At 41.3% G+C, this 21,817-nt stretch overlaps 1 protein-coding gene across 1 annotated transcript in view; it reads right to left on the bottom strand.

Moving 5' to 3' along the window:
• The window catches only part of LOC311136145 (protein sidekick-2-like), a gene marked incomplete at its 3' end in the record, with an annotated part of 226,685 nt that overhangs the window by 113,165 nt on the left and 91,703 nt on the right, over positions 1 to 21,817 (bottom strand). Inside the window, exon 4 of the mRNA XM_084170234.1 lies at positions 19,909 to 20,042. Within this exon, the coding sequence (XP_084026360.1) occupies positions 19,909 to 20,042 (134 nt within the window). The remainder of the gene's footprint in view (positions 1 to 19,908; positions 20,043 to 21,817) is intronic.

The raw sequence follows: 21,817 nt of genomic DNA on the forward strand, positions 1-21,817 counted from the left end.
TGCTACATGCTAACGGATATCCTTAGAGGGCTATTGCGATAGGATAAGCCTCTTAAATTTGTTTGTATGTGGGTGGAACTCAAAGTTCTACGCAAATGTGAGTTCTGTTATGTGTAATTGTCTGATTATAGGTATAAAATAGTGAAGCTGTAGCGTAAGGCTATCGTTCTATTGTCCGGGAATCGTATCATTGAATGCATTTGCGCATGCGTTTAATTTTATGACACTACACTACAAAACGTGGGAGTTGTAGTTTATGGCACGAGATTATGAGACGTTGGGTTCCGGTACTAAAAAACTACGACATGCGGTTATTTGCTAAAACTACAAAAACGGGATTGTGGGTAACGTGTCATATTTCTGGGGGGCTGCGTGCTGCAGGAAGAGACACAGACGTGGGAACAAAGAGGAGAGATTTTAACACGAATCTTATAGGTTAAAGTGACTGTTATTCGAACATGAAACTATTTGTTGAGATGTAGTAAATTTATAAATTAAATATATGTTGACGGAGTATAATGAATTGAATTAAATGACGGATTAAAATAAAATAAAAAATGTTTTTGAGCGATCTATTTAGTCCTGAGTTAAATGACGGATTAAAATAAAATACGTAATGAATTAAATTAAGTCTTAGAGCGAATATGAACGAAGGAATGTTGAATATGGTTAAGATAACTCAGTGATTGCATTAACTACTAAAATGTTATTCTGTGTCTTTGTTCTTCTGTCATATGAGAGGAACGATAAGCAAGAGGAGAGAGGAGATACAGGAAGTGCTGACGTAACATCACGTGACGCGGCAGAGGATCAAGTCAAAAAAAAAAAGGTTTTGAGATGACAATTTCACATAGGCTTGGCAAACTGATTCATTAAAAATTGCATTTTGGAGGCTATGTGCATCACTGGGGTTGATTGGAGTTGTGTTGGGAATCAAGGACTGACATTATTCTGTACATTTAAGATAATTAGGGGTTATAGAGCAAGGGGTTACAGGCTTTGTTTATGGGTATTTTAGTCTGAAGTTGACTACTTGCATTTGATGGGTTGTGGTAAGATAGCCAACACTAATTGATAAATTGGTGACATAGGATATAGGAATAAAAATTGGTTTTAATTATTCATGATTTTTAATTGATTTATTTAAAAAAAAACAAAAAAAAAAAAAAAATTGGGTTGTTTGGGTTATATTAATAATTAGAGGGGGGAAGCCATAGGCTATACAGTCTAAAATAAAATAATTCACGATAAAGGAATATAAAAGGGTTGTTACCATTGGGAGAAAACGACATCAAGGCTATAAAAGTCATTACACCGGTTGATATAGGGGAAAAAATAGTAATCCTTTAACTAAAGTAGTGTTAGAAAAACTAATGGCAGAACTTAGTACACCTTTCTCACATACGGATTCAGCAAAAAGACACCCACCTTACGAGAAGGAAGTAGAGCTTAGGGATGTTTATCCTCAGCTTCCGGTGATCATCCAGGAGGGTGATTGTTGCATCAGAGATGAAGATGAATAATAGATAGAGGACAAGCAGAAACGACGATAAAGATGAATCCAAAACTCCAGAAGGAAGAAAATGAGATGTCTGGAAGAGAAGAGTGAGGTTAAAGAGGACGAGGATGATGAAGATGAGAGTGATTGAGAAGAGATCATGGGTGGATATGACTCTGTGATCAGAAGGAAGTTGGCAAGAGAGGAAAGAAGAAGGATACTAGAGATTTGATCTCTGATGGAAGTTGAAGGAAGAAGGATACAAGAGATTCGAGTTCAGATGAAGACAGCGAGAAAGAGGAGACTGAAGGTGCTGTGTATTCAAAAGGAGTTTATCCTACAAGGACTGGCACAGAAGAAAAGTAGGAAGATGATATTTCGAGGACAGAACTTAGAATATAAGCTGTTGAAGAATCCTGATATGTCAACAGCAAGAAAGAACGGGATCAAGAAACTCTCAGAGAACTCAATCATACAACTGGTGGAGAAGAGAAGCTTTGGTTATGAAGAATCAGAGTGAACCAAATCAACAATCACTGTTACAGCTTCAACTGAACAATATCAAATGCAATTGTACCAGCCAAGGGGGGTACCAGGTGTTCCATATCCACAGCCAGTTTCTGGACAGACACAGAATTGGAGAGGAAGAGGACGAGAAGGCTTAGAAGGAGGAGGAAGATTTCAGCTACACTTCCAGCAACTTTCAGAAGACTGTTATAATTGTGGACAGATTGGTTACTTTACCTGTGAGTGCAACAAGTCAGGAGGAAACACAGAGAACATTTTTAAGGAAGATACAGGGGCAGTCGAGATCACCTGTTAGTGCCTAGAAGATACGAAGGGGGGTGTCAGCTGATAGCATCAATTAGAGAAGAAGAGAAAATAGCTAACAATTGAAGTAAAACCAGAGGACTATGAGAAGTGATAGTGAATAGTGTAAAAACTTATCTGTGTTGAGCCTAAAGAGGTTAAACATCTCACTATGTAAAATTAACTAATTAGGATAGGGATTTGAGGTAGTAAACAGCTAATTACTCTTAAGGAACCAAGTGAGCTCTGCTATAAAACTCAAGGAGAAATTAAAATAGACATACTAATATTAAAAAATATACCTATTGCATTGTTGGGAAGAGATGCATTGTTTAAATTGAATTGTACAATAAGATGTACACTAAACGGCTGTCTGGTAGAGGATTTTAAAAAGTAGGGTTTTTGGGAATCATATTTGCTTAAAAAGATAATATCATAGGAAGGATGATAATCTATTAGACTGCCTATTAGACAATCTGTCTGAAAAATAAAGTTAAAAGGGGTGACTGTTATTCTGGGTTACATTCTTACACCAAGAGATTTCAGGCTAGGCTAAAAGGTGTTTAGTCGTTTGCCAAGTCTGTGTAAAAAAGTCAGAAGCAGGTGGGGACTTTCCCAATCACATATTCAAAAAATTTTGTGGTAAAGGGATTTTGTGAATAAATCAGTGGAAAAGGTTTTTAAAGGTTAGGAGAAAAGATTAGATTAAAATAAGTTAGGAGAACTAGGTTGAAGGAACTCTAAGACAGTAAGCTAAGTTTCAAAGTTAGTAGTAAGAGAGAGAGAACAGTAGTGAAGGACATTTTAAAGTTTAGTGGGAAGATATGGTAGGAGTTTAGATCTGTTAGGAGCAGATGCATTGAGAAAGTATGCGTTGCTGAATGATAAGAGAAGATTGAGGGTGATTGAGTATCTATAGTTACAGTTCCCAGCAGGGAGATCAAGGTAATTATAGGTGTATTTTTTATAATAAAAAGTTTGAAAGTCAGGGATTAGAGATAGGACTGAGAGTTGGGAAAAAGTGACACTAGTGGTGATAGATGGAAGTACAAGCAAAGACTTCAAATCTTTGGAAAATGGATGAAGTAACTAAGGACATTAACACTTCAGTCTATTAAAACAACAGTGAGAAGCAATTTAACTCTTTCAACATTGATAGTTATTAAAGCCATAAATATATCGCATTTGATTATAAGGGAACCAATAGCTCCAGCACCAATTTTAGGGGAAAAATACTTATTGGGGTTAGGATGGGGACGTTCCTCCCACATGGAGAGATAATTATGGAGAAGAAATATACTTATCTAGTGCAAGCATTAGAATTTGTTCCGGTTAAGAATTATTGGTTAAAAGGCTATGTAATTCATAAAGTAACGCTTATAATGGAAGAGTTGAGGTCTGTTGTAGCCTCCACAGTCATTAAGGGAGTTCAGGAGGAGTAGATTACAGTAGCCACTCCAACAGTAGATAATACACAGAGGATAACGGGAACTTTCGCACTAGAAGTAATTAAGGTTGATACATCAACTAAATCAACTACTTTAATGGTAACTTTGGAAGGGATTAATGATACGATGGCAATAGCAAATGTAGGAAGTATGACACCGACAACAACTTTTCTGAAATTAAAGGGGTAGCAAGAAGGACTTAAAATAGGAGAACAGATAGTAGTAGAGAGAATATAGATTCATCATGGAGGTACAGGATGAGGTCTTTGATTTTAATGACAGACAAGGAGAGGTATCTGATCAGTACCGCTCGTTAGGGAAGAGAGAAACTAAAGGGAGTGGTTTGATTCTTCTGTTGTGAAAATTAGAGATAGATGGGCAGGTTCCAGCAGCTCATTCTGTAATATCAGTGAGGAATCTTGAGGGTCCATGTCTGTTGAGAATTCCAGTCAAACATGTTAGAGACGGTCGCTCGACCTCTATCAAGTATGTGTCAATTTTATGCTTTGTCATGACTGTGGTATCAGCAACAATCAGTAACCGATAAAATAATGTAGTTGTCAAAACATTTGTTTAAGCCTAGGTTTAGGTGTTATTGGGTTAAGTGAATTAACTTGGGTGCATTTGTTAGATGGAAAGTAAAATCAGGTAACAAGCAAACCCTGAAGCATTTGAGGTGTAACCATTGAGGGCTAAAAGTTGTTTTTGTTCTAATAAAACATATGAGGTAAGGGGTATGTTTATGGGAATATCAGATTGTGATGTTATATGATAACTTTGGGTATGCATGACCTTAAGGGTAGTAATGAGAAATATGTAACTTTTTATGTACCAGTTAGTAAGAAAAGCAGGACTTTGATGGTTAAAAGATTAGCTTTTGCCTGACAATGTGACTATGGGGAATTTTAGAGATATTTTGAGGGTTTGTGGTGATAAAGCATATATATTCTTACCCTATGGATAGACAGGATGTTGTTACATGTCAACGTTGAAGCTTCCATATGAGGTTTTTACCATTATAAGAGGGGTAGCACCGGACAGAAATCTGAAGCTATATTTGAAATTGGATGAAAAGAGACATGGCTACATGTCATAGTCTTCAAGCCTATCATTGAAGGATAAATCTAAGGGAGAAGGGGGGACTTTTTCCATGGTATGGTGTAACATTTGGAAAGATCATATTGATAATATTAGTAGATACTTTGAGTCCAGATAGTTCAGATATTATCACTAGGGTTATATATGCATTGAAGAATATAAGGGATGCGTTTGGGAGATCTGAGAAGACTTGGTTGCAAGATCAGGTAGGCCAGTAGGGGCAGTGATGGGTTACATTTAATGGCAGCTTTGATAACACTGGGTGATGTTTGTAATTTGTTACTGACCTTTGAGAAAGCTATGATATTGAGATAGGTTGGAGAGTGATGCCTGGAGACAACACTCAGATGCCGGTGTTGACTGTTCCTGATCTGGATGAAGATGGACAAGTGGAACTGAATGGATAAATATCATTTTTGATGTTTTGATCATTTTTCAAAAAAAAAAAAATCAATATTGGGGTGATTTTGGTATGATTTTATGAATCACAGGGGGGAAGTGTATGAATGAATAATTATCCTAGTTCATTATTCTATCATTTATGTGATTCATACATCATTTATATATCATTTTTATATTCTTAGTTGATATTGATGTTTAATTTGAAAGTGTTGTTTTGCAAAAGATACTGTTTGGTTTTTCCTTTTCTTCCAGAAGCATTTGGGGAACATATGGAGATTGAAATACTCAAACAACGACAATATGAAGGGACAATATGACTGGAGGAGATGAAACAAGGAGGGTGTGGCCGATTCCATCATCAACAGTCCATTGGAAGAGGAGACTACGGGGAGATGAAATGTAGTGGACTACATTCCAGTGTCTGCAATGAAATATAGACATATTTGCATGTGTAATACATAATTGTGTCATAGCCTTAGGGATTAATTTTTGTAGAAGGATATTTGATGTTATTGAATACATCTGAGGATCTTAGATGTTTTTGTTTATTTCGTGAATGATTAGGGACAGGGAATTTAGGCAGGGAGAGTTCCACTTTAGGGTCCAATGGGTTGACCAGCCTTAGAGTGGATATTTTTTGGATAGGATTTTGTTTGCAGGGGCTTACATGTGTATTTAATTGCATCATAGTTTCAAATGCATTTACATGGTTTATGAGTTTATTTGGAGTATCTAGGTGGTTGCCTGGGGCAGAGGGACCGTGAGAGAATTTTACTGTCTTGATTGATGGATGGAAGGTTGCCAAACAGTTTTTCGCTCTTACACTCCATAGAGATTTGTTCATATTTCATAGTAATGTATTCACACTTCATAAACAGTTATTTCATAGAAAGGTATTTACACTCTAGAGAAGAATGTTTTTGGTTTAATGTTAAAGATACTCAATAAGATAAATTGTTACTTGTCATAATCCTATTCTGTTTGTTTTCGAGACTGTTCGTCTCGAAGGGGGGATATGTCGTGTATTGGGATTATGTCTTTGTTAAATGTTTTTTAAGTGGAACTGAAAGAATGTTGATTTTAGTATCAAGAGGGAATGTTTTAGTGTAACGTCACATACAACAGACAGGAAGTGTGTTGTAGACAGGGGAGACTGGTGATTGGCCAGAAGAGGGAGCCCATCTTTTTGCATTGTTTATAAGTAAGGGGCTAGACAAATAGAGGCAGAACGGCCATGGCAATCTGGGACGCCGTTCTCCGGACACCGCGGGTCTGTAACTTATGCTGTAACCTTGTGATATTAATAAAAGCCTCTAATCATTGTGCAGCATAAGCGGACTCTTTGTTGACAGCAATAATTGCCACCATTCACCCGATACGACAATAGATAGATAGATAGATAGATAGATAGATAGATAGATAGATAGATAGATAGATAGATAGATAGATAGATAGATAGATAGATAGATAGATAGATAGATAGATAGATAGATAGATAGATAGATAGATAGATAGATAGATAGATAGATAGATAGATAGATAGATAGATAGATAGATAGATAGATAGATAGATAGATAGATAGATAGATAGATAGATAGATAGATAGATAGATAGATAGATAGATAGATAGAAAGAAAGAGACATACAGACATACAGACAGCCCCCCAACACACCATATCTCTTGAAACATCTCCATACTTTTTATAATTTTATAGAACTCAAATTCCACCCTAAGGCGCGCAGAGCCATCCCATTAAATAATAGTAAAGGGTCTGTTATCCCCCCACCTTTGACCCTGTTCCTCCTTGTTAGCCAAATACCCAACTTTGCCTGAGCAAATAGAAAATTCAACAACACACATTTGCTATTTTCCTTATCTGAATACCTGTACCCCATTATAAACATCCCGACAGCAAACTCTACCCACAACCTCTCACACAGACATTCCAACAGAGACATTAAAGGCATTAACCTGGCGCACACAGAAAACACATGAATCACAGTTTCACTCATGACACAGAATCTCTGGCGCCATTAATATTAAGCGAGCCTACCCAAAGAGTCTCCATAAGAAGTGGGAGAAAAGCCAGCAAAGAAAGAGATCAAGAGCAAAGCTCAAAAAGCCCATGGGCCAGAAAGAAAACTTTCATCTAAACAGTGTCTGAAGGTACACCTTTACGCACGGTTGTGACCCACTTCCTCTACCTAAACCATTTCCTGGGTGAGAGGACACCATAACCCTCATTTTACATAGCGTGTTGTACTGATCTTACAAACTTTCCCGGATTGCTAAAAAAAACTTAAAGATTAACATTTTCCCTTTAGTCTCATTCAAGAAACTTGACAGTTCCCTCACCGTGCACTTTGACCCCTCTGCATGACTGGCTGTCAGCTCTGGACCCATTGAGGAGGAGTATGAAAAGAAAGCCTCCCTATCTTCCTCTTCCTCAGATTCACTTCCCTCCTCCTCATCTCCATCTCCCATCCTGACCACCTGCCCTTCCTCTCTAGTCGGGGCCTTCCCCCCAGCACCAGGCAAAGGTTCCTTGGTGCCTTTCACCACACAAGCCTCTCCCCTCCCACCTCCTTTCTTCTCCCCGTTTTTCCTCTTCCGCTTGACACCCTCCTCCACACCCCCTAGTCGCTTACTCTTCCCCACTATACTCTCCTCAACCATTAGCATAACCTGACTAAGCCCAGCCTCATCTACACCACCATCCATGACATGACTAGACCCAGCCTCATCTACACCACCATCCATGACATGATTAGGCCCAGCCTCATCTACACTACCATCCATGACATGACTAGACCCAGCCTCATCTACACCACCATCCATGACATGACTAGACCCAGTCTCAGCTACACCACCATCCATAACATGACTAGACCCAGCCTCATCTACACCACCATCCATAACATGACTAGATCCAGCCTCATCTACACCACAATCCATAGGATGACTAGACCCAGTCTCAGCTACACCACCATCCATAACATGACTAGACCCAGCCTCAACTACACCACCATCCATAACATGACTAGATCCAGCCTCATCTACACCACAATCCATAGGATGACTAGACCCAGTCTCAGCTATACCCCCATCCAAAACATGACTAGACCCAGCCTCATCTACACCACCATCTATAGCATGACTAGACCCAGCCTCATCTACCTCACCATCTGTAGCATGAATAGGCCCAGCCTTAACTACACTACCATATGTAGCATGACTAGGCCCAGCCTCTGCTGCCTGCGTCTCATGGCCCCCTGCACGTTGACCTCGATTTCCCCCACTGGTGCTAGCACCCTCACCTTGTCTACAACCTTTATGTGGGCACGCAAAGCTCTTATTCCCCAAATCCCCACACTCAAAGCACAGTAGACTATCTATGCTGGCAAACCCTGCATAGAGCCCTCCCTATGCCTCAATTTAAAATGCACATTCAACAGAAACATGAACACTTGCCTCTTGCCTCCGGAACGAAACAACATGTTTGACGGCATCTGCCTGTAAACCTGCCGACAGTACACGAAAACCACTAGCAAAATTACCAAAATGACTCCGCTCCTTCCTGATTTGATCATCCGCAATAAACAGAGGCACATTTGCAACTACCACCCTTGTCGAAGGGGTAGAAAGAGGAGAAATTGGCACCAACACACCCCTTACAAATGGAACAAACACCAAATTGAGATTCTGCATGCAGAATTCTGCGAAAATATCCTCCGTGTACAACGGAAAACACCAAATAATGCATGCAGAGCAGAATTAGGCCGATACCCGCTAATGATCAAAATCCAAAAAAGAGCCATTAAATTCTATAACCACTTAAAAGGAAGCGATTCCCAAACCTTCCATAACAAAGCCATCACCTACAGAGAGATGAACTTGGAGAAGAGTCCCCTAAGCAAGCTGGTCCTGGAACTCTGTTCACAAACACAAACAGACCCCATCGAGCCCCAGGACAACAACACAATTAGACCCAAGCAAATCATGAGAAAACTAAAAGAGAATGACTTGACACATTGGAAAGAATTAACCAAAAAACTGAGCAAACTAGAATGCTACTTGGCCCTAAACAGAGAGTACACAGTGACCACTGTGACTGACCCAAACTTAAGGAAAGCTTTGACTATGTACAGACTCAGTGAGCATAGCCTTGGCAGACCTGGCTCTCAAGAGAAGACAAATGAGGTTGAAACTGAGCTGCACTTCCTAACCTCCTGACACATATTTCCCTCAGATTACACAGATCCACAAATAATTCGAAAACAAACCCAATTTTGATAAACTCCCTTATCTACTGGGGGAAATACCACAGTGTGCCATCACAGTAGCAAGATTTGTGACCTGTTGCCACAAGAAAAGGGCAACCAGTGAAGAACAGACACCATTGTAAATACAACCCATATTTATGTTTATGAATTTTCCCATTTGCACATTGTTACAACACTGTATATAGACATCCTCTTACATTTGAAATGTCTTTGGAACTTCTGAGTGTAATGTTCACTGATAATATTTATTGTCTGTTTCACTTTTGTTTACTATCTACTTCACTTGCTTTTGCAATGTTAACATATGTTTCCCATGCCAATAAAGCCCTTACATTGAATTGAATTGAGAGACAGAGACAGACAGAGAATAGAGAAGATAGAGAGAAAGAGAGAGAGAGAGAAAGAGAGAGAGATAGATAAGAGAGAGAGAGAAAGAGAGAGAGAGAGAGAGAGAGAGAGAGAAGAGAGAAGAGAGATAGAGAAGCGAGAGAGAGAGAGAGGGAGAGAGGGAGAGAAGAGAGAGAGATAGAGAAGAGAGAGAGAGAGCGCGAGAGAGAGAGAGAGAGATAGAGAGAGAGATAGAGAGAGAGAGAGAGAGAGAGAGAGAGAGAGAGAGAGAGAGAGAGAGAGAGATGACCACAACAGTATCAAACAGTGATCAGTGTTCTAAATACAATAGATATGATACAATCTAAAAAGGTAAGTAGTTCATTTTCAGTGTCCCTGCGGATGGTCTGCTCTGACTGATTTTATAGCCCAGGCTCATTTTCAGGCCGGAGCCGTGCTGTCCATTACATTTCATTTCCAGTGGGCAGAGTGGATAAGTGTATGTGTGTGTGACCATGTGAGACATTATGATAATGAAACCAAGACTGAACTCTTTTCCCTGAATGCCAAGCATCACGTCTGGAGGAAACCTGGCACCATCCCTAAGGTGAAACATGGTGGCGGCAGCAACTGGCAAACTAGTCAGGATCAAGGGAAAGATGAACGGAGCAAAGTACAGAGAGATCCTTGATTAAAACCTGCTCCAGAGCATTCAGGACCTCAGACTGGGGTGAAGGTTCACCTTCCAACAGGACAATAACCCTAAGCACACAGACAAGACAACGCAGGAGTGGCTTCGGGACAATTCTCTGAATATCCTTGAGTGGCCCAGTCAGAGCCCGGACTTGAACCTGATCGAATATCTCTGGAGAGACCTGAAAATAGCTCTGCAGCAACACTCCCCATCCAACCTGACAGAGCTTGAGAGGAGCTGCAGAGAAGAATGGGAGAAACTCCCCAAATACAGGTGTGGCAAGCTTGTAGCGTCATACCCAAAATGACTCGAGGCTGTAATCGCTGCCAAAGGTGCTTCAACAAAGTACTGAGTAAAGGGTCTGAATACTTATGTAAATGTTATATTTCAGGTTTTAATTTTTTATAAATTTGCAAAAAGTTCTAAAAACCTGATTTTGCTTCATCATTATGGGGTATTGTGTGTAGATTGATGAGGAAAAAACCCAATTTAATCAATTTTAGAATAAGGCTGTAACATAACAAAATGTGGAAAAAGTCAAGGGGTCTGAATACATTCCGAAGGCACTTTATCTCTGTTTCATTTACATTTTTACATTTTAGTCATTGAGCAGACACTCTTATCCAGAGCGACTTACAGTTAGTGAGTACATACATTTTCATACTGTTCTGAGAATGCACTGATGTGAATATCCTAACATCCCACTGGGCACAAACTGGTTGAATCAAAATTGTTTCAACGTAATTTGTCAACCTATTGTGATGTGGAATCTACGTGGTAAATACATTTGATTTGAAAAAAGTCATCAACGTAAACTGCTGTTTTGGATTTTGGCAACATGGCGACCAATTTTCACCACACAACACCTTGTATAAAATATGTTGAGTTTGTACCTTTGAAACAACGTCAGATCTTCAACGCTAAATCCAGAAAAAGAAAACCATAGCCTTGGCAGCACCTCCTGTCACTGACTACTGCCAATGTGCTATCGTGAGAATGATTATTGAGAGATCTGTTAATGCTAAATAGATTCACTGTTGCTATCGGAGTCATTTGAAAAGGTAGTTTTAGCAGAGCAAATGAAATGTAACCATACTTTAAAAATCATATATCATCAATGATACTATATATTTAGGCCTACATAGCATTTGCAAAGTCAATAAGTCATCAACAGCTATTCTTTCAATTCAACCCAGGGTGCAACTAAAAATAGACAATACATATAGGCCTAGGGTTTCAAGCTTTGGTTGATTTTAAATGTAATCTTCAAGTTAATTCATATGTTGGATTCATGTCTCCATGTCAACCAAAGATCAAAGATAAAGAATAGGACTAAATTAAATTAAACTTTGATTTGCATTTGAATTGATTTGATCCTATTCATTAACTTAGATTTTTGGTTGAGATGGAGACATGAATTGAACATATCAATTATTAATTTGTAGACAAACTGGATATTAAATTGTGTTTGGTTGTCAACGCAACCAAATATCAACATTTGAAGGAGATGTATAGAGAGGGAAAAAAGTATTTGATCCCCTGCTGATTTTGTACGTTTGCCCACTGACAAAGAAATGATCAGTCTATAATTTAAATCAAGGTTTATTTGAACAGTGAGAGACAGAATAACAACAACAAAATCCAGAAAAACGCATGTCAAAAATGTTATAAATTGATTTGCATTTGAATGAGGGAAATAAGTATTTGACCCCCTCTCAATCAGAAAGATTTCTGGCTCTCAGGTGTCTTTTATACAGGTAACAAGCTGAGATTAGGGTGTGCTCCTAATCTCAGTTTGTTACCTGTATACAAGACACCTGTCCACAGAAGCAATCAATCAATCAGATTCCAAACTCTCCACCATGGCCATGACTAAAGAGCTCTCCAAGGATGTCAGGGACAAGATTGTAGACCTACACAAGGCTGGAATGGGCTACAAGACCATCGCCAATCAGCTTGGTGAGAAGGTGACAACAGTTGGTGTGATTATTCGCAAATGGAATAAACACAAAAGAACTGTCAATCTCCCTCGGCCTGGGGCTCCATGCAAGATCTCACTAAGGGGACAGGACAACTTCACCGCATCAAAGGGACGATGGACGGGGCCATGTACCGTCAAATCTTGGGTGAGAACCTCCTTCCCTCAGCCAGGGCATTGAGAATGGGTCGTGGATGGGTATTCCAGCATGACAATGACCCAAAACACACGGCCAAGGCAACAAAGGACTGGCTCAAGAAGGAGCACATTAAGGTCGTGGAGTGGCCTAGCCAGTCTCCAGACCTTAATCCCATAGAAAATGTGTGGAGGGAGCTGAAGGTTCAAGTTGCCAAACATCAGCCTCGAAACCTTAATGACTTGGAGAAGATCTGCAAAGAGGAGTGGGACAAAATCCCTCCTGAGATGTGTGCAAACCTGGTGGCCAACTACAAGAAACATCTGACCTCTGTGATTGCCAACAAGGGTTTTGCCACCAAGTACTAAGTCATGTTTTGCAGAGGGGTCAAATACTTATTTCCCTCATTAAAATGCAAATCAATTTATAACATTTTTGACATGCATTTTTCTGGATTTTTTTGTTGTTATTCTGTCTCTCACTTTTCAAATAAACCTACCATTAAAATTATAGACTGATAATTTATTTGTCAGTGGGCAAACATACAAAATCAGCAGGGGATCAAATACTTTTTTCCCTCACAGTATCTTCTGCTTGGATAGTTCCAACTCTGCCACTGACTTAGTCTGGCTTTAATTCCATTTTGTCTACAAATAAAAAAATTATATGTTGAATTCACGTCTCCATCTCAACCAAAAATCTAGTTAAAAGAATAGGACTAAATCAAATAAAACTTAAAATACACTTAAAATAAAGTTTGATTTGATTTTGTCCTACCCTATTTGGTTGAGATGGAGAGTGAATCCAACATATCAATCAAAAGTCCCTCTTTGCCATGAAAATGAATTTAATCCCAAAAAAACATTTCCACTGCATTTCAGCCCTGCCACAAAAGCACCAGCTGCCATCATATCAGTGATTCTCTCGTTAACACAGGTGAGAGTGTTGACGAGGACAAGCCTGGAGATCACTCTGTCATGCTGATTGAGTTAGAATAACAGACTGGAAGCTTTAAAAGGTGGGTTGTGCTTGAAATCATTGTTCTTCCTCTGTTAACCATGGTTACCTGCAAGGAAACACGTGCCGTCATCATTGGTTTGCACAAAAAGGGCTTCACAGGCAAGGATATTGCTGCTAGGAAGATTGCACCTAAATCAACCATTTATCGGATCATCAAGTACTTCAAGGAGAGAGGTTCAATTGTTGTGAAGAAGGCGTCAGGGCGCCCAAGAAAGTCCAGCAAGCACCAGGACCGTCTCCTAAAGTTGATTCAGCTGCGGGATCGGGGCACCACCAGTGCAGAGCTTGCTCAGGAATGGCAGCAGGCAGGTGTGAGTGCATCTGCACGCACAGTGAGGCGAATACTTTTGGAGGATGGCCTGGTGTCAAGAAAGACAACAAAGAAGCCACTTCTCTCCAGGAAAAACATCAGGGACAGACTGATATTCTGCAAAAGGTACAGGGATTGGACTGCTGAGGACTGGGGTAAAGTCATTTTCTCTGATGAATCCACTTTCCGATTCTTTGGGGCATCCGGAAAACACCTTGTCCGGAGAAGACAAGGTGAGCGCTACCATTAGTCCTGTGTAATGCCAACAGTAAAGCATCCTGAGACCATTCATGTGTGGGGCTGCTTCTCAGCCAAGGGAGTGGGCTCACTCACAATTTTGCCTAAGAACACAGCCATGAATAAATCAATCAATCAATCAATTTTATTTTATATAGCCCTTCTTACATCAGCTAATATCTCGAAGTGCTGTACAGAAACCCAGCCTAAAACCCCAAACAGCTAGTAATGCAGGTGTAGAAGCACGGTGGCTAGGAAAAACTCCCTAGAAAGGCGAAAACCTAGGAAGAAACCTAGAGAGGAACCAGGCTATGAGGGGTGGCCAGTCCTCTTCTGGCTGTGCCGGGTGAAGATTATAACAGAACCATGCCAATAAAGAATGGTACCAACACATCCTCCGAGAGCAACTTCTCCTAACCATCCAAGAACAGTTTGGTGACGACCAAAAGTGATAACTAAGTGGCTCGGGGAACAAAAAAACAACAACATTTTGGGTCCATGGCCAGGAAACTCCCCAGACCTTAATCCCATTGAGAACTTGTGGTCAATCCTCAAGAGGTGGGTGGACAAACAAAACCCCACAAATTCTGACAAACTCAAAGCATTGATTATGCAAGAATGGGCTGCCATCAGTCAGGATGTGGCCCAGAAGTTAATTGACAGCATGCCAGGGCAGATTGCAGAGGTCTTGAAAAAGAAGGGTCAACAATGCAAATATTGACTTTTTGCATAAACTTAATGTAATTGTCAATAAAAGCCTTTGACACTTATGGAATGCTTGTAATTATACTTCAGTATACCATAGTAACATCTGACAAAAATATCTCATAACATTGAAGCAGCGAACTTTGTGAAGACCAATACTTGTGTCATTCTCAAAACCTTTGACCACGACTGTACAATGTTGTTAATCCATCCTCAGTTTTCTACTATCGCAGCCATGAAACTATGTAACTGTTTTAAAGTCACCATTGGCCTCATTGTGAAATCCCTGAGCGGTTTCCTTCCTCTCCGCCAACTGAGTTAGGAAGGATGCCTGTATCTTTGTAGTGACTGGGTGTATTGATACACCATCTAAAGTGTAAATAATAACTTCACCATGCTCAAAGGGATATTCAATGTCTGCTTTTATTTTTATTTTTACCGATCTACCAATAGGTGCCCTTCTTTGCGAGGCATTGGAAAACCTCCCTGGTATTTGTGATTGAATCTGTGTTTGAAATTCACTGCTCGATTTATGGCTATTTTACAAACTAATGTAACAGTATTTATTAAACCTTAAAATGAGTAACACATTCATGGCCAATTTTTTGATTTTTAACCTTTATTTACCCAGGTAAGCCAGTTGAGAAAAGTTCTCATTTACAACTGCGACCTAGCCAAGATAAAGCAAAGCAGTGCGATAAAAACAGCAACACAAAGTTACATATGGGGTAAAACAAAGCATAAAGTCAAAAATACAACATAAAATATATATACAGTGTGTGCAAATGTAGCAAGTTATGGAGGTAAGGCAATAAATAGGCCATAGTGCAAAATAATTACAATTAGTATTAACACTGGAATGATAGATGTGCAAGAGATGATGTGCAAATAGAGATACTGGGGTGCAAATGAGCAAAATAAATATCAATATGGGGATGAGGTAGTTGGGTGGGCTAATTTCAGATGGGCTGTGTACAGGTGCAATGATCGGTAAGGTGCTCTGACAACTGATGCTTAAAGTTAGTGAGGGAGATAAGAGTCTCCAGCTTCAGAGATTTTTGCAGTTCGTTCCAGTCATTGGCAGCAGAGAACTGGAAGGAGTGACGGCCAAAGGAGGTGTTGGCTTTGGGGATGACCAGTGAGATATATCTGCTGGAGCGCATACTACGGGTGGGTGTTGCTATGGTGACCAATGAGCTAAGATAAGGCGGGGATTTGCCTAGCAGTGATTTATAGATGGCCTGGAGCCAGTGGGTTTGGCGACGAATATGTAGTAAGGACCAGCCAACAAGAGCGTACAGGTCACAGTGGTGGGTAGTATATGGGGCTTTGGTGACAAAACGGATGGCACTGTGATAGACTACATCCAATTTGCTGAGTAGAGTGTTGGAGGCTATTTTGTAAATGACATCGCCGAAGTCAAGGATCGGTAGGATAGTCAGTTTTACGAGGGCATGTTTGGCAGCATGAGTGAAGGAGGCTTTGTTGCGAAATAGGAAGCCAATTCTAGATTTAACTTTGGATTGGAGATGCTTAATGTGAGTCTGGAAGGAAAGTTTACAGTCTATCCATACACCTAGGTATTTATAGTTGTCCACATACTCTACGTCAGACCCGTCGAGAGTAGTGATTCTAGTCGATTTTGAGGTTGATGTAACTATAAATGTCTTCTTATGTAATCATAGAAATCGTGCATGTTCAAGATAGCATGCTAAGGTCGTAGGTCTGAGGAGATCTTCGCAATTGTTATAATAATCTGACCAGAATATCAAACAGCATTGATCACTTGCACCAAGTACTTGAATGTAATCTGAACTGTAATCCAGGTCATTTGGTTGTGCTATTAGATGAAGAACAGTGATAACACATCAAAGATGGCACCGTACTGTATGGCTGCCGTCTTGAGAGCTCTGACTCAACTTTGCTATTTTGTGATTCTTTTGGCGTTTATATTTACTTTTTTTGCACAAAATGTATCCGCTATCATTTTTTTGTTGTTGTTGAAGTTTGCAGGCGGGGCTACCTCATCACATGACCATGAGCAACCATGCTCACTACATTCACCTTTGACCTCCACTATGAGAAACCACCCCACATTGGTCTTAGACCATGAGTAAATTCCCTTTTGGTCTGAGGGCAGACACTGGTTTTGAACTTCGCAGGCGGGGCTACCTCATCACATGACCATGAGCAACCATTCCCGACTCATGTCCGTTACAAAAGTATAGTGATAACACATTGGGAATTCAACAAACTTCTGGCTGTCTTTTCGGATTGAAATCTCATTGATCAACATCTCAACCAAATATTACCCAAATGTTCACGTTGAAATTACATGTTGTGATGGCTGCATACACACCTCAGGAACAACTGATAAGGTTTGTGTGTGTGTGTCAGTCTTTGTGTGTGGTTTGTGTGACATAATAAACCCCTGTACTCCTTCTCTCTTTCTCCACCCCTCCCTCCCTCCCTCACTCCTCCCCCCACTCCCTCCACCCGACACTGATCTAGGACTAGTTGAGTGTTGGTGGACCTCAGGGAGGTTCAGTGGAATAATGCTGTGTCAGGGACCTCCCTGCAGGGACCTAGAGACATGCACTGCAGCATACTGAGATACGCACTGCAGCATACTGATACACACACTGCAGCATACTGATACACGCACTGCAGCATACTGATACACGCACACACACACACCATACTGTATGTTTTAGTATCCTTATGGGGACCTAAAATGTATTTCCATTCAAAATCCTATTTTCCCTAACCCCTAATCCTAAACCTAACTCCTAACCCTAGCCCTAACCATAATTCTAACCCTAAATCTAATTTTAACCCTAAACCCTAATCTTAAAATAGCCTTTGTCCATGTGGGGGATGTGGGAAATGTCCCCATGAGGGACATTTCCCACTTTTGTCCATGTGGGGATATTGGGGGATTTCCGGAACCCACACGGATAGTAATATAAGCCCACACACACACACACTCACACTGGCAAGGGCTGTGTATCCTTCACAGGGGCAACGTGTGTGTATCTCTCTTTCTCTGGCATTTCACCCCCTGTCCTACCGTACCGAGGCCCCCCCACTGTCTCTCCAACTCTATCTGAACAGTCTGTTCTGGTCTGTTATGTCTGTTCTGTCTTTTCTGTTCTGTCTGTCTGTTCTATCTGTCTGTTCTGTCTGTTATGTCTGCTATGTTCTGTCTGCTCTGTTCTGTCTGCTCTATTCTGTTTTGTCTGTTCTGTCTGCTCTGTTCTGTTTTGTCTGTCTGTTCTGTCTGCTCTGTTCTGTTCTGTCTGTCTGCTCTGTCTGTCTGCTCTGTTCTGTCTGCTCTGTTCTGTCTGCTCTGTTCTGTTTTGTCTGTCTGTTCTGTCTGCTCTGTTCTGTTCTGTCTGTCTGCTCTGTCTGTCTGCTCTGTTCTGTCTGCTCTGTTCTGTTTTGTCTGTCTGTTCTGTCTGCTCTGTTCTGTTCTGTCTGTCTGCTCTGTCTGTCTGCTCTGTTCTGTCTGCTCTGTTCTGTCTGCCCTGTTCGGTCTGCTCTGTTCTGTCTGCTCTGTTCTGTCTGCTCTGTTCTGTCTGTCTGTTATGTCTGCTCTGTTCTGTTCTGGTCTGTTTGTTCTGTCTGTCTGTTCTGTCTGTCTGTTCTGTCTGCTCTGTTCTGTCTGCTCTGTTCTGTTCTGTCTGTTCTGTCTGCTCTGTTCTGTTCTGTCTGCTCTGTTCTGTTTTGTCTGTTCTGTCTGTTCTGGTCTGTTATGTCTGTTCTGTCTATTCTGTTATGTCTGTTATGTTCTGGTCTGTTTCCTCTGTTTGATCTGTTCTGTCTGTTCTGGTCTGTCTGCTCTGCTCTGTCTATTCTGATTTGTCTGTCCTGTTCTGGTCTATCTGCTCTGTTCTGGTCTGTCTGCTCTGTTCTGTCTATTCTGTTATGTCTGTTCTGTTCTGATCTGTCTGCTCTGTTCTGGTCTGTCTGCTCTGCTCTGTCTATTCTGTTATGTCTGCTCTGGTCTGTCTGCTCTGTTCTGGTCTGTCTGCTCTGCTCTGTCTATTCTGTTATGTCTGTTCTGTTCTGATCTGTCTGCTCTGTTCTGGTCTGTCTGCTCTGTTCTGTCTATTCTGTCATGTCTGTTCTGTTCTGATCTGTCTGCTCTGTTCTGGTCTGTCTGCTCTGCTCTGTCTATTCTGTTATGTCTGCTCTGGTCTGTCTGCTCTGTTCAGTTCTGGTCCCTCTATTCATCAGCTAGCGCTACTCCTTTGAGATCTACTGTCTGGGTCTGAGTTCTGTTCTAATCAACTCTCCCCCTGCACTCTGCCATAGGACATGTCTGCTCCCTCTATAATTATAGATGTTATGATAGTCCCGTCTACACTACCAGTCAAAAGTTTTAGAACACCTACTCATTGGAGGGTTTTTCTACATTGTATAATAATAATAGTGAAGACATCAAAACTATGAAATAACACATATGGAATACATGTAGTAATGCTGTGGTAGCCTTGCTGGTTAAGTGTGCCTTGAATTCTAAATAAATCACTGACAGTGTCACCAGCAAAGCACCCCCACACCATCACACCTCCTCCTCCATGCTTCATGGTGGGAAACACATGCGGAGATCATCCGTTCACCTACTCTGCGTCTCCCAAAGACATGGCGGTTGGAAACAAAAATCTCAAATTTGACTCATCAGACCAAAGGACAGATTTCCACCGGTCTAATGTCCATTGCTCGTGTTTCTTGGACCAAGCAAATAAACCTAATGTTGTTGTTGTTCGGCCGGCTACTTGCAACTGTTTTTTGTGGTTCACTACTACTCACTGTCAACAGACAGGGTGATGGCTGGCTACTACTCACTGTCGACAGACAGGGTGATGGCTGGCTACTACTCATTGTCGACAGACATGGTGATGGCTGGCTACTACTCACTGTCGACAGACAGGGTAATGGGCTGGCTACTACTCACTGTCGACGGACAGGGTGATGGGCTGGCTGGTCTTGTTTTCTCCATTCTTGTCGTTGACTGCCTGTACGTAGTAGCGTCCAGCATCAGGTGCCACCGTGGACAGGATGACCAGAGTGTTGTCCAGGGTAATGGCTCTGAGGAACACAGAGACACGGTTGGTCACTACACTGCCACAAACACCACACACAAAAAGACGCACACACACACACACACACACACACACACACACACACTTTACAGTGTAAAACATCCCGAGGAAGGAATGCCCTCCAGGTTTTTGCAGAACCTAATAAGATTACAGTTGTCCTGTTATATTCCTGTTGTGTGTACCAGCTTCTCCCCTATTCCAGCCCCTCCCACCCTGTGCTGTGCTGACCAGTGGAGTGAGACCCAGGCTTCCTTTCCCTGCAGTCTACCAATTATAGCCATGCCTCTGTTCACAATCAATATTTGCTTATTATCAGCGCCTGTTCACGTAATTTGGAGCTGGATTGCATGTTCGGACTCATTGCCCCCGACCCCCTCTCCCTCACTTCTCTCTCTCCCCCTCTCCCTCCCTCCCTCTCTCTCTCTCCCTCCCTCCCTCCCTTCTCCCTCTGTTTCCCTCCCTTCTCTTCCCCCCTTCTCTCCCCACCTTCTCTCCCTCTCTCCCTTCTCTCCCCCCTTCTCTCCCTACCTTCCTTGCCTCTCTCTGTCCCTCCCTTCTCTCCCTACCTCTCTCTCTCCCTCTCTCCCTCCTCTCCCTCCCTCTCTCCTCCAGGAGATAGCATACCAATGTTAATGCACCTCCCTCCTGGAGGAATACAAACCACACTGAGGATCAGGTGATGCTGTACATACGGTACACACATACTGCTGTCCATATGGTACACACATCCTACTGTAGATATGGTACACACATTCTACTGTCCATATGGTACACACATCCTACTGTCCATATGGTACACACATCCTACTGTCAATATGGTACACACATCCTACTGTCCATATGGTACACACATCCTACTGTCCATATGGTACACACATCCTACTGTAGATAGGGTACACACATCCTACTGTCCATACGATACACACATCCTACTGTCCATATGGTACACACATCCTACTGTCAATATGGTACACACATCCTACTGTCCATATGGTACACACATCCTACTGTCCATATGGTACACACATCCTACTGTCCATATGGTACACACATCCTACTGTAGATATGGTACACACATCCTACTGTCAATATGGTACACACATACTGCTGTCCATATGGTACACACATCCTACTGTCCATATGGTTCACACATTCTACTGTAGATATGGTACACACATCCTACTGTCAATACGGTACACACATACTGCTGTCCATACGATACACACATCCTACTGTCCATATGGTACACACATCCTACTGTCAATACGGTACACACATCCTACTGTCCATATGATACACACATCCTACTGTCCATATGGTACACACATCCTACTGTCCATACGATACACACATCCTACTGTCTATATGGTACACACATCCTACTGTCCATATGGCACACATCCTACTGTCCATACGATACACACATCCTACTGTCCATACGGTACACACATCCTACTGTCCATACGATACACACATCCTACTGTCCATACGATACACACATCCTACTGTCCATACGATACACACATCCTACTGTCCATATGGTACACACATCCTACTGTCCATATGATACACACATCCTACTGTCCATATGGTACACACATCCTACTGTCCATATGATACACACATCCTACTGTCCATATGGTACACACATCCTACTGTCCATACGATACACACATCCTACTGTCCATATGGTACACACATCCTACTGTCCATACGACACACACATCCTACTGTCAATATGGTACACACATCCTGCTGTCC

Source organism: Coregonus lavaretus, assembly GCF_964263955.1.
Source record: "Coregonus lavaretus genome assembly, chromosome: 1".
NCBI lineage: Eukaryota > Metazoa > Chordata > Actinopteri > Salmoniformes > Salmonidae > Coregonus > Coregonus lavaretus.